The sequence below is a fragment of the Gigantopelta aegis genome, chromosome 8 (assembly GCF_016097555.1).
Source record: "Gigantopelta aegis isolate Gae_Host chromosome 8, Gae_host_genome, whole genome shotgun sequence".
Taxonomy (NCBI): domain Eukaryota; kingdom Metazoa; phylum Mollusca; class Gastropoda; order Neomphalida; family Peltospiridae; genus Gigantopelta; species Gigantopelta aegis.
In genome coordinates, this window is record NC_054706.1 from 15675209 (window position 1) to 15690162 (window position 14954).

The 14954-nt window shown below is 37.3% G+C and overlaps 1 protein-coding gene across 1 annotated transcript in view; it reads left to right on the forward strand.

Annotated features, from left to right (window-relative positions):
* LOC121379510 overlaps positions 1 to 14954 on the forward strand; it is a 133559-nt gene that overhangs the window by 49176 nt on the left and 69429 nt on the right. Inside the window, exon 18 of the mRNA XM_041508154.1 lies at positions 2925 to 3092. Within this exon, the coding sequence (XP_041364088.1) occupies positions 2925 to 3092 (168 nt within the window). The remainder of the gene's footprint in view (positions 1 to 2924; positions 3093 to 14954) is intronic.

Consider the following 14954-nt stretch of genomic DNA (forward strand, 5'->3'; position numbering starts at 1 on the left):
TGTTTTCGTATTCAAAATAAGAACGCTAAACAAATATATTTTAATAAAATTAAACGTTTTATGGAATATTTGTGGGGTATTCAATAATAAATAAGACAGATCGATTTTGTAATAAAGTTGTTTATAAATAATGTATGCGCGTGCATGACATCTGCTCTGTACTTCAGCCATTTATCAAAACATAAATTTGCTAGTCACAATGTCGGACGAAGAAAATTCTAATATATGGGATGATTTTGAACATTTCGACGATATTGATTTTGGACAATTTGCCTTCAATGACCTTTCACAGGTAGACGAAAATACCATTGCCACAAAGTCTATAAAAGATTTAAAAGCGTATATTGACAGTAAATGAAACTCAAACACAGTAAAAAAAAAACGAGAGCGTTGCCAAAAAATTTATCCAATGGCTTTTAAGTTCTGGCGAAGGCAGAAATTTAAAAGAAATTATGGCCGACCATCTCGATATTTATATCGGTTCCTGGTTACTTCAACTGAAAAAACCGGACGGATCAGAGTACGAGCCCGATACACTAACATCATACCAAAGAGCCCTTGATAGACATCTTTGCGAAATCGACTATCCCGTTAGCATCCTTCAGGCAAAAGAATTTCAAACCAGTCGTCAAGTTTTATGCTCGCGTAGAAAAGAATTAAAACAACAGGGGAAAGGAAACCGGCCAAATAAAGCTGACCCACTGACAAGAGAGGAAGAAGACATTTTGTGGGAAAAGGGGGAATTTGGCAAACATTCACCAGTAGCATTACTCAACACGTTATGGTACTACAATACAAAGATTTTTGGACTGAGGGGGTCAGATGAAAATAGAAAGATAAAATGGGGGAACATTGAACTCAAAAGTGATGAAAATGGCGACCAGTATCTTGAATTTAACGAGCGTGATACTAAAACAAGAGATGGAAATAGTACTCACCAATTTAAAGAGCTTTCAGTCCAAAATCCTTTCGAAATATCACCTAGCTATCCCAATCGTTGCCATATTGACATTTACAAAAGTTATGTAAACAGAAGACCACCTGGCACCACGAACGCGGACAGTCCATTCTATTTGGCAATAAATTATACAAGACACGTCGACAGTGAAATATGGTTCAAAAGGCAACCCCTCGGTGTCAACTCTTTGGGAAAGATAATGAAAAATATGGCCAAAAATGCAGGATTGGTAGGGGAAAAAACTAATCACAGTGCCAGAAAATCATCGTGTACTCAACTAGTGCATGCCGGCATAGAGCCCACAGTTATTTGTCAGCTGTCCGGACACAAAAACGTCAACAGTATTAATAATTATGCTGTAGCATCTGTCCCAATGCAGAAAGAAATGTGCAACATTTTAACAGGAAATAATTCATCACAGTCACTAAATATTCCCAAGAATTCACGTTTCACTACACCAAGTATAAATTCAGCGAAACATCCACGGATTGATTCGTCGCACACAAGTCCCAACTTGGACGAAATGACAACCGGTCTATTCAGTGGTGCATTCATTTCTGGAGGCACATTCAATATAAACTTCAACTTTTCTTCACAAACAAGCAACTCTATGAACATTAACAAAAGAAAACATGACGACTCCACAGAAAACTTGAATCCATAGAAATTTACCTTTAAATTCTTTTTTTTCACAAACTTGCCAACTTGACACAGCGAATCAAACATGTGTCAACACTTACTCTCTTCTGATGAAACGTTGTTTGAAAACATTCTCTCTTTTTTTGTGAATTGATGATACATGTATTTTATTGTGCTTATACCAATTTAAGCCCCTTTGTAAACAATATTATTAAAAATATATGCTTCTTATCATTCACTTTTGTTTTTTTATTTCGCTTGTTTATCAAGCACTAGATTCTTTAAGTGTAAAGATTAGTAGTTCAGCGGTCCACATAGGTATACAAGTGGCCTGGTTTACATGATTATGCAAACTGGGAAATCCCCTTTTTTAGATCAACACTTTTCACATTGTTTTTGCAATTATTTGGTAAAAATAAAAAATAAAAAACATTGTAGGGTATGTAATAAATACAAAACCACATATATATGTTTTTCTGGTTTCTGTATTCCACTCGTGTATTTCCTGCCGGAAACCCCTCTGTCTTCGGCATCAGTAATGCGGGTTGCATGTCAGCGGTCATCTTCATAAATCAAGGCTAATATTCATTCCTCATATTCAGCCTTGATACATGTCGTCAAGAAATCGTGCCACAAAATGCTTAAATTTCATTGGATGCGATGAGATCTGATTGCAACGAATCGCAACACTCCTTATAGATTCCCTTGTTATTGTAAACAAAGATGGCAGCATCAGCGTCCGGCGGTTAATTTTTGATATTGCTTTCAAGATTGTCACATGTTACCGATGCTGTGATGTTTCAGCGATGTCATCGTGTAAGGGACATATTTGGTGTTACAAATTTTCTTCCAATAGTGGGCGCTAGTAGTGGATATCAGTAATCTTGACTACGTGTATCAAGGCTGAATACGAGGAACGAATATTAGCCTTGATTTATGAAGATGGCAGGAAATACACTCGTGGAATACAGAAACCAGAAAAACATATATATGTGGTTTTGTCTATGTACACAATTGTTTCATTGGGGGTGTTTTCATTTTTGTTTCATCTTTTTTTAGCTAAGCCAATAAGCATGTTACAAAAGTGAAGTATGAATAATATATTTTTTGTGATGGTCTAAAATGCCTGAACCCTGTTGGCAGTTTTGTACTTGATGAATGTGGGGTGCAGCATCTACTGCGAAAGAGTAGCCCATGTTGAAGTAGCATGTTTCATTTCTAATTCTGAAGACCAACTGTTGCAGTTACATAGCCTTAATATCTTTCAGCTGATAGTCCATATATACTGAGGTGCTACTAAACAAAGACTCCTTTTTTTTCTTTTCAGCTGTTTGTTCTCAAGGAAAACAGTACAATAAAACAAGTGCATCGTGTGTCCCATGTCCTCAAGGTTACTGGAAGAACGATTCTATGAGGTTTGATCAGTGTGAAATGTGTCGTGAGAACTACACTACTCCTGGTGAAGGTTCAACCAATCCTGGTCACTGCTTAATAAGTAAGTTCATTTCTATGTGTCACTATGCATTGTGATCATAAAGTACATAATGTATCGTATATTTTATCCACAATCAAAGACCTTGGCTTGTAAAGTACATCAATGTATCGTATATTTTATCCACAATCAAAGACCTTGGCTTGTAAAGTACATAAATGTATCGTATATTTTATCCATAATCAAAGACCTTGGCTTGTAAAGTACATAAATGTATTGTATATTTTATCCATAATCAAAGACCTTGGCAATATGCATATAAGACATCTCTTGCTCCTTTTGGAAGACGTAGCCTATTTGGTGGCAACAGGTTTCCTTTCACTCTTGACCAAGTGTCAACCATAGACATTAAATAACTAGTTTAAAATGATAAGACCAGTGACCTGGAACATGTTGATGAAGAAAGGAATGTGTTGTAATGCCAGATTAGGAAGACAGTGGAAACCATTCCACCCACCCAATATGTCCCATTGCAGCACTCAAAATGGTGTGCTTGTCAAGCTAATAATGAGTCACCAGTGAACAATGTAAACAACGTGCACCCACTCCTGTGGGAGCCTAGGTGGTGTGAGTGTTCAGATATTGGGATACCCTAACTTTGTCTTCCAAAGCCTGCAGTGAATTGGTAAAGTATGTTACAAGAGTCTGAATGGATGTGACACTAGAGGGGCATGTAAATAGATCCCTTTGAAGTAAATTGTTCAGTAGAAACTTCTTCCATGAACAGAATAATACCAAAGTAAAAAGATGGAAAGATTTACAAGTAACGTTGCACTTTTTCCTCTGAGTAATTCGATTTCGTTATTTGTATAAAAATCAAAATCCATCTAGTGATATTTTTATTGATATAACTGCATTAATTACCTCAATTTTTAATGGAAATTCAAGACAGGTACTGTGATTACATTTCTGTTTATACAGATGGATCACAGGATGGAATTTTGTAGCTTGTGCTACAGTTTTACCATTGAACACAATACTTTCCATGAGACTGCCCGCATGAATACCTTAGAAGAAATCAAGGATTCACTTGCATCCAAATTTATAATTTTTACCGACTCACTTTTGTATCTACAAGCTTTACACAATATGAAGCTGAATCATGCCTTAAGACCAGTAGAGCTAATTTTAATCAGATTGGAGCAGCTTAACCCCCAATTTTTTCTGATTCACTTTAAGGGTGAGGGGTGGTAGTATTTATATCTGTGGCATTTATGTTGATTGATACGCTGCAGGTAGGAGTTTTAGCCACGTATGTTACTATTGTCATCTATGGGATTTGATTTGGTAATATATACACCCTTAATTCAATATGTGATACAAAAGTCTTGTCTTTTTATCCATTGCAAATAAAGATATTGTATTTTATTTGGTGCCCAGCCATTTGGCATCAGGGGTAATGAAAAGGCAGATTCAGCTGCGAAGTCAGCTTTGGATTTGCCTCATGCCAGGGTTGGTGTGCCTTATACTGATTTTAAACATAGTATCAAACAATTTATCTTTTTGACATGTTAAAATGATTGGGACGGTGTGGTTGCAAACAAACTTCATGCTATCAAGCCAGTCTTGGGAGAGTGGCAGTCCTATAGGCAGTGGAGGAAGGACGAAATAGTCTTGTGTCATGCTCGTATCGGTTATACATACTTGATCCATTCATTTATTTTGAAGAAAGACCGTCCACCTCAGTGTGAGCACTGTTGTACTCTGATGGTACGTCATATTTTGGTGGAGTGTACTCATCTCAAGGAAACTAGAAAAGATATATTTGGTCAAAGCAATGTTATGGAATCATGTCGATTCCATCCAGAACTTATATTACAATATCTACGTGATACTAACTTTTATTCTAAATTTTAATCTTGCCTATCTGTGATATTTGTATTTTACGTACAGTTCTTTACACTGTTTTTATTTCACTTTTGAATTTTTATATTGATGTGGTTCATCATTTAATGTTTACATTTACTATAGTTTGACACCCAATAGCCGATGTATTTTTCGTGCTGGGGTGTCGTTAAACATCTAATTTTTTTAATTACCTGAAAACTCAATGTTAGACCCCAAAAATGCAAGTACAGGTGGCAAGAATTTTGAAATATTGATATTAATACCTATTGTGTGGCAGCCATCTTCGAAATCCACGACAGCCACCATAATGTATCATGGACAAGTGGTCCCTATTAAAAGTTGAAAACTAAGACAATTAATAGACATACATTTTCCACTTTTTATTGAGAACAGCATGATACAAAAGCAAAAAGATGGTACAACTTACAATAGTCATTGCAGCATTGTTCCTCAATATGTTGTCTATACATGTGTATATGTCATTTATTTTATTTTAAAAATCCATCTACTAATAGTTTTTTGGTATTGTGAATGATATAATTACATTCATTACCCTCTAAGTTAGATTAAAAAAAGCAATGAGCCTAGGTGGTATGGGTTCTGAGGTATTGGTATCAATAGGTTTTTGCATGGTGGTGACCATAACGTATCGTAGACAAGTGGTCCCTTGTAAAAGTTGAAATCTAAGGCAGTGGTAAAATATTTTCAAATTGTTACTGGTAGTGTGTAAGTATCTGTTGACTGCCTGCAAAATAATTATGGGGAATTCCATGTCAAGATCAATCACTTTTAGGACGTACCGTCTCAGATTTTAATGAAATGTGGTACACTTATAGTAGTCAATGAGAAAACCTCTGAACCAAAATTGTAGACTTGTAGCTCAATTAATTGCAACCCCTACAAAACAAAACAAGAGCCTGTGCACCTATAATTACTACATCAGGCCTGTACTCATGGGTGTGAGTTCGTCGGGGGTGCACACACCCTCATCGTGAGCTCCAATTTTTTCCATGCAACAATATCAGCTGGTTTTTAGAACATCAACACAGTCCTTTTTTTGTGTTATGCAACACACATACAAAAAAAATTGGTAGGTATGGACATATATAACATGTGAAAATTACCATAGTATAATTATTTGCAATAGATTCAGAGTAGGTAACGCATGTTTTATTAACAAATTTGGTGATCAATATGTTTTTTTTCAAATAACAATAATTTTTGGACCACATGCTTTAGCAGGGCAGGCACTCCGTTGTGCAGGCAACAACCTGAAACAGTGTTCAGTTGTTTACAATTTTGTCTCAAAAATTCTTAAACAAATTATTTCATGCAAATACAATGTTGCATCGAGGATGTAATAATCGTAAATTATAAAATGATCCTACACGTTGATAAAAATATCAAAGAAAAATCGCAAAAACTTCAAAGTGTAGTTAATTAACCTATATTATCGCCGTTTGACCCAGATATTGTTTGGGGATTAGTAGTACAATATTTCACAGGAACAACTGCCAGTGATTTCTTCTTCTTTCACTCCCTCTATTTACATGTTAGGGCTGACTGAGATCGAGGGCGCAAAGCAAAGTTTTTACGGGGTTCAGGGATATTTTCCCCCTAACATTTTGAAAACTAGATGTCCTGAAATGCAATTTTCTGCATTCTACAAGTAAAATTCATCTGTAGCTAGGGAGAGAGGGAGAGAGGGAGGCAAGAGTGGAGGGGGAAATTAGTAAAATAATAGACAATTACTGGTTATTGATATTGACGTTTAAGGGTGTATACTACCAAATCAAATCCCATAGACGACAATAGTAACATATGTGGCTAAAACTCCTAACTGCAACGTATCAATCGACATAAACGCCACGGATATAAATACTACCACCCCTCACCCTTAAAGTGAAACACAAAAAAGTGGGTGTCAAGCTGCTCATTTCTGAGATAACGGGTAGCGTCTATGACTACCCTAGTTCCGCACAAAATTTGAGTACTTTTTTTTACAGGTACCCCATTCATGTTCCAAGCACAAGGCTACTTGACACAGTGGTACTAGATGAAATAAAATTGCATACATTTTTAGCCCAGATGAAACTAATTTTTTTCACAACCAACACACTCACATTTATAACCAATCACAGGACTTGTGGTGTTCACTTCTCTATCAAAAGTTGGGTGCACCTCGAACTTTGACCCAGCCGGAAGTTATTTGGTTTAGTACTACCTTAAGTATGTAATCCTCCTGAAATGGCTGCAAAATGGTATTTCAGAGCCTCTAGATTTCAAAATTTCCTGGGCGGGGGAGGGGGGTGTCATGCCCCCAGACCCCCTTAGTGTCTTGCGCTTTCCATGCTCGTTGGTTGCAAGAATTCATGTGTCCCACTCAACATTATATACTGTAAAACATGAAATTAATATGCGAGAGAAACTAATGCGAAAAATGTGTGAAGGCATCTGACGCATTAATTTTACAACACATTTATGTTTGTAAAATACTGGTAACGTAAGCAAAGTAAATAAAACAAAGAACCTAAACGGTGAACAAATGGGTGTTTTATTTCATTTTAAATGTCAAGCACAACAGGAAAACACCTTCAATTAAACAGAAATCACACGTACCAGTTATATCTCGGAAAGGAACACAAAAGTATTTCATTCAATCATTGTCTTATAACATGTCAAACAGACCTGATTTTATCCAACCACACTTGATACAGTCCGTGTCTTTCTTAATTGAATCCAGCGGAAATGAATTGGTTTTAGGACACTAATCCTCAAGTCAACGCGCAAGTCTTTGTTGCTTTTCAACTTACTTGCCACTTGATCACCATACCAGTTTGTGAACTGTTGTTTTAATGCAACTTTGTAATCACCGTGGACCGAAAAATCCGTCAGCTGAAGTTCTCCTGTGCACCCGGCTGGAACGAACTGCACCTCAAAACCACGCTTGTATAACAGTTGTAAAAAACTGTCACACCTGTGAGCTGCAAACACATCAAAGATGGCAATTGACTTTTGCCGCGTTGGAAGACCGAGTTGTTTTTTCAAACGTTTTGTTTACGGAACCAGTACTTTGTCAACGTAATCGAGCATGCTATCTTCGTTACTCCAGTGATTGGCTGTGTGGGTCACGTGCCAATCTTCGGGAAAGTTGAAACGTGGGTGGCATTTTTCTGTGAGGACTTTGTAAATGACCTGCAGTGGTAAAAGATCACCAGCTGCTGTACTCCCTAGTAACATGGTGACTTCTCGTTTGTCCTCCAAACCAATAATACCAATTTGTTTTGACCCCTGTGATCCAGTTGGATACAGGAACGATCTTGATACCAGTTTGGTCGAAGTTTATGACTAATTCTGGGGGGATTTTTTTACGTTTGACTTTCTTCCCTACTTCTTCAATAAACTCTTCCTTCTGTTTTTCAAAATCTCTGGGCATTTTCCTCGCAGCTTTAGTACCTTTGCACTTGACAAATCCAATTCTTTTTAGGAATGAAGCTGCCCAAGATAAATCAATCTTAATTGGCCCTCCATTTTCTGCAAGAAGTGATTTATTTTCGTGAATGACAATATATGGCCAAAACCATATTTCTGTTTACAATGCCACCTGCTTCGCGAATAGCGGTTACATGCTCTTTAACCAATCTGTCCAGTTCCCCTAACAACAGAGGTCGTCCACGTTGTTTGTGTACTATAGTTCTGTAATGTCAGCCAGTTTGTTATTCTTGGCGGCAATATAGGCTTTCTTCATAACACGAACAGCACTTTCTCCAAGACTGACATCCAACAAACTGCTGAAATGTTTCGCAGCTCGAGTGTTGCCATTCTCTGCAGCATACTTGGCTATCTTGGCCCTCATTTCAGGAGAAAAGTGGTTGTTCACTCGTTTCTGTTTAACCCCACCGCGACTGACGATAGTTTCAGGTGTTTTACTATCTTCTATTATGGTTTTGTTGACTCCATCCGGGCAGCTTTCTCGGGAGTTGACACTCTGCTTGGGTCTGGCAAACCTATCTTCACGTTACTGGTCACGTTAACGTACTTCCGCATCGTTACAAGTTTTGTGGTATAAAAATAAAGTTTAGCGTCCTCTATATAGGTAGCTCAGTTTGACTGAGTTAAATGTGGCATTGAGTATATAGGTAGTCAACAGAGAGTTCCTCTTTGCATAATTGTAACCCAACTAACTAATGGCATTGAATACTTGTACTGGTAGTCAGTTGTTCTGACAACATGAGAATGGCTCATTGTAAAACTTGCCTTGCATTCACAGCTAATTATCAACAGAGCCATTTCAGAAAACGTCTGGCTCATAGCTGAGTTGAACTCATAGACTGGTTACCGTGATAATCATGCAAGCTAACTGGGGAAAAAAGTTGACTTACGGTCTTCGCATTAATTAATACATGCATTTCTGTCCTTGTTGAGATGGTGCATTATTTTATACCCACATTATTTTCATGTTTTACAGTATTTTTTAAAATCTGAAAATCTTAGCTACAGCCCTGAACAGCTTGGTATATAGGGTTGCAAATGAATCACTACATATTTTTACATGGATTACAACTAATATTGCGAGTAAAATTATGGAAATGCATAGTGAAAAGGTTTTAGGCCAGCTCATTTGCCCAAAATGCTATACCTGGATAGTATTCAAATATGTAAAGGCAAATAGATGACCAGCATATATAATTTGTGAATGTCCCCAGGGAGGGGGTGAAGTTCACAATAGTTATATGGAAAATGCATGTAAACTAATTTCTTCATATCTGCTAGAACATATTTATGACCCATTTCCTTGTAAATTTGGTAATTCTACACACACACACACACACACACACACACACACACACCGTCCCAGTAAGAAAAAGTTATCAAAATTGAGCAACTTTGAAATTTATGACATGATTAATCTCTCCATGGCGGCCATGTTTTTTGTCAGACTTCCTCACTCCCGCAGACTTTTGTGATGAGCAGGACCAGCTGGTCATGTTGCCCTGAAAATATCACCATGTCAGTGACTTAAATTTTGAGAAAAACAACGAAATCCAAAATGGCCACCATTTATTTCAAACAGGTTGAAATAAATGAGTATATTTTAATGTCCAATGTTGTTGTCTGTTTTATGGCAAACTGGCAGTCATGTCATTACAGGTGTTTTCAAGAAATAGCTGAATTAAAAACCAGCAGAAAAATTGTGAAATTGTGTGCATGTTTTACAGTGGTCGCTATACGCAAACTCACATTTTATTCTAATTTTGATATCTATTGGGTAAGCCATATTTCTATCTTACTGCCAAATTTCAGGAGTTTTAAGCAGTAAGTTGCAAGTTCATACGAGACCCATCTTTTTATGCCTGTTGGATAATAAGCATGCTCCACTAAAATTTCACAACACATTCAAAAACAGATTTTGCTAGAATAAGGAAGGAGAAAAGGAAATGTTTTATTTAACGACACACTCAACACATTTTATTTATGGTTATATGGCATCGGACATGTGGTTAAGGACCACACAGATATAGAGAGAGGAAACCCACTGTCGCCACTTCATGGGCTCCTATTTTCGATTAGCAGCAAGGGATCTTTTATATGCACCATCCCACAGATAGGATAACACATACCACGGCCTTTGATATACCAGTCATGATGCACTGGCTGGAGCAAAAAATAGCCCAATGGTCCCACCGACGGGGATTGATCTCGGATCAACCGTGTATCAAGCCAACACTTTACCACTGGGGCCCGGGCTACATCTCACCCCTTGCTAGAATAATACAGAAGAACTCTTTAATAGTTACAATAGGGCTCTGCTGCTAAGGGACTTGGAGCCATAATTAAATATCACTATTATTATTTAAAAGATTTTTTTTTTTTTTAACATTGTTATATTATTTCTTGTGAGTTAAAATGCCAACATTCTTTAATATAATTATATAGAGTTTTTTGTCAGTAATCAGGTGAAAGAAAAATCATCTAGATCTACATGGTATACTGTATGTATGGTTACAATGGCAAGTGAATGTTACCGTATTAGACTGGAAATAAGCCCGTGCCTTTGAATAAGCCCACTCCCATTTTTAGCAGATCAAATGGTGTTATCGGCCCATGAGTGCTACCCATCTAAAGAAATAGGCCCATCTCCTTGAATAAGCCCATACCCAAATATGTAGAATGTTTGCTATCAAGATTCATTGAAAGTTCACATGATCAAATGGTGTTATCAGCCCACGAGTGCTATCCATGTTGAAAGTGCCAGACAATGTACTGATTACTGCTACGGAGAATGGTTGGATGACAACAGCGAAAGTACACCATTTAATCTGACGTGTCTGTGGACCAAACAACAACAACACTCGACAACTCCTCATATTGGACACATGCAAGCCACACTCGTGCCAGTCATCGACAGATCGTTTTGACTAGTATAAAATCAACATAGTTAGTTTCAGGAGGTATGTATATTTTTTTTTTTTAATTTATTTGCTATTCATACAAATTAAAATGAAACAAAAATTATTTTGTTTCAGTATTTTGTTATTTTATTTATAGTATTAATTTATACATTCTGTTTTTAATTTAGTGGGAAACTGGCCGATGTTTGTTGTGGGGGTTTTATTTATTCACAGCTGTTTTTATCTAGTCGTCTACTATTAAGTATGTTATGGAATGTAATCAAATTAACCAGTAAGGATTTTTGTGTATGTGTGTGCTGGGGATGGTCAGTCTCATTATTTTGATGATGCATTAATTAGCATTATTTAAATGCATTAATTGCGTGAAGCAGTAAACAGGTGGTTTTTAGTATTCAATATTTATTTTTCAGGCTGCACAGGACTTGTCCCTCTAATGGATACTCACATGAACAAGAATAAAACAACAGTGGTGTGAGTGGTTCAAGTCGGCAAAGCGGAACTGCAGAGGGAATTATGTGCAACCGACAAGTGTCACGTCGGAAGCTGTTGAGGAGGGAACCATCCAGGGGGCTTTTAAGTCTTGTAGGATTTCACTACCATTGGATGAAAGCAGAAACTATCTGCTAAGTTCTCGCTTGGTCGACGATGTTGGACTGGAAATCGAGGCACTGCCACCACATGAAGAGATCGAATCTGGCCTGGTGCTTATAAAACTTTTAGGCCCATATTTATAAAGGTGTTTTAACGTAAAAACGTGTTTCAAAAAGATAAAACAGTGTTTTAAGAAAAATCAATATTTACAAATATGTTTTAACTTTAAAGCACTGCTACTAAAACATGTTTTTACATCCATATTTATAAAAGTGTTTTAATGTTAAAACATGTTTTAAAGTATCCTAAAACATGTGTTAATTAAAACAATGAAGAGGTACGTCTAACTAACTCAATCACGTGTTTGGACTCAGTCGCTTCAACATTTTGGGACATGAAACATGGACGTACTCCGACAACTACAACATCTTCAACGTGTTCAGGATATCAACTACAACCGTGCAATGAGACGAGAGCCACCTGTTTTCAGAGATCGTGACAATCCATTTGACCGTTTGTCTGATGAGTGTTTTCGAATGCGATTTCGTCTGAGCAAAAATACAGTTTGCATTGTAACTGACATGGTGCGGGCAGATATAGAACAGCCAACACGTAGGAATCATGCAGTCCCTTGTGAACTTACTTGCATTGCGGTTTTATGCAACAGGGGGATTCCAGCTCACCATGGCTGACCTCCATGGACTTTCTCAGACGACTGTATATACTGTTCTCAAACGAGTAACGAATGCAATCGCAGGTTAAGACCACAATATATTTCATTCTCCAATAACGAGGAAATGAACGATCTTAAAGAAAGATTTTTCAACATTGCTGGTTTCCCCAACTGCATAGGAGCCATTGACTGCAGTCACATCAGTATAATTGGACAAGGTGAAAACGGGCAAAGATTCATCAACAGAAAAGGCTGGTCTTCTATTAATGTCCAAGCAGTGAGTGACAGTAATCGTAGATTTGTCAACATAGTGGCACACTGGCATGGTTCAGTACATGACAGCAGAATATTCGACAACAGCTTAATGAAACAGAGATTTGAAGATGGAGAAATTGATGGGTTCTTGATTGGCGATTCGGAATATCCTTGTCTGCCCTATCTAATGACACTTCTGCTCAATCCAGGAAACGCTGCCGAAAACAGATATAACCGTGTTCTCTGTTCCACGAGAAATGTAGTTGAATCCATGTTTGGAATGTGGAAACGAAGATTTCCTTGTTTAACATATACTCTCCGATTCAAGAAGTTACAAACATCTCTAGCAGTGATTGTAGCAACTGCTGTATTGCACAATATTGCTATCAGTGAAAGAGAACCCAATTTGGACGATGACATTGAAGATCCACAGCCTCCACTTCAGATCAACAGAGTACAAAAAGGACGTGGAAATGCTGTCAGACGGGCTCTTATTCAACAGTATTTTGCCTAACATATTAAAAGTTAATCCATTAAAATAACATACTAGTAACCAAAAACCGTACAATATTATTAGCTATGTATTTATTGTGTAACAGACAAACTACAAGTAACTGTTTTATATACCATCTTTTATGCATTTAAAACAAAAGGTGCTTTGGACAAAAACTGCATGTTCAGTACTAGATGAAGCTGGGTGGCTTGGCGTTGAGCACTTTTTGCTCCAATACTGTTTTTTTAAGTTGAAGAATTTCATACTTCAAATAAAGATTTTGCATTTTTGCTTCGTGCTCCTTTCGAGCAAATTCCAGAATTTTCTTCTGTGGTGTGGTGTATGGTTGTTTCTTTGAAGAAGTTTGTTTGGTTTCCACCTGCCAAAATAAAAATAATGAAACTTGACTTATCGTGTGTTTATAGAGTGGTTGTTTTTTTGTTTTGTTTTTACATTTTTAAAATTACCTGAGCAATCAAACAAAGTAAGGAAAAATTACAGAATTTACAATAGCTGTAAAAGCAAAACTGTTTTAAAAAGAAAACGAAAGAAATGCTTCATGTAAGGATGTACTTAACATGTATTAACTACGTTATATGGTATTGAACACATGGGTAAGGACATATAATCAGAAAGGCAACCCTCTACGTGGTCCATTGTCTTTTGAATAGCAAATGATCTTTTATATGCAGTATCCGAGAGGTAGGATAGTAGATATCATGGCCTTTCTTAAACCAGTCGGGATCGCTCGCTGGAACGAGAAAAAGCCCAATGGGCTCCCTGATGATAATCAACCCTACACCGACCGTGCCTTGAGCGAGCGCTCTATCAGTAGACTACATTTCATTCCTTAAATGCGTTTTGACTTCAGAAGCTTTAATAATGCATGATGGGGGAAGAAATCATTGCTTAGAGAAACCTTCATGCACGTGCACATCATTATGCAATTAACTGTTCACCTTAACAATATACACTACTTAGTGAATTTAAATAGGTATATATCGCCCCTCCGTAATATTTTAATACAGGAACATACAGTAAACTCACATGTTTTGTTTCCAGTAAGAAGAAATAAAAAATGTTGCAGTAAAATATGCAAATAAAAATAAGCAACCTTTTCTTTCTGCAGCATAGTGTTTTGAGTTGTCGTCTCGGTATTACCAATCGGAGAAGGGCTTCTGTTGACAGTACCAGAGGGCAGTTCATCTTCATCCATGGGCATGTGAAGTCTGGGTTGTCCTTGCTGCTGCTGACGTGGCGGCGGCATCGTCATCGAAAGTGTTGATGAGCGGAATCAGGTCATCCTGGATTGTTTCACAGATATCTTTTGTGATACCTTGTGGAGAAGTTGGCTTTTCCCCACCCTCTGTTTTGCTCATATCTCATTTGTTTCGCGTGGTCTTTCCTTGCCTGACATTTTGCCCATCGCCACCAGTCTCTTATCTGCGTCATTGTTTTCCCAGTATGCTCAGGGAAATTATTGTGGTAATCTTGGATAACCTCCTCCCAGGCGGCCTTTTTTTTCTTGTTAAAATTAATGTCATTCCTTTTATCTTCTATTGTATGAGCGCTCTCTTTAATTGTTTGCACCA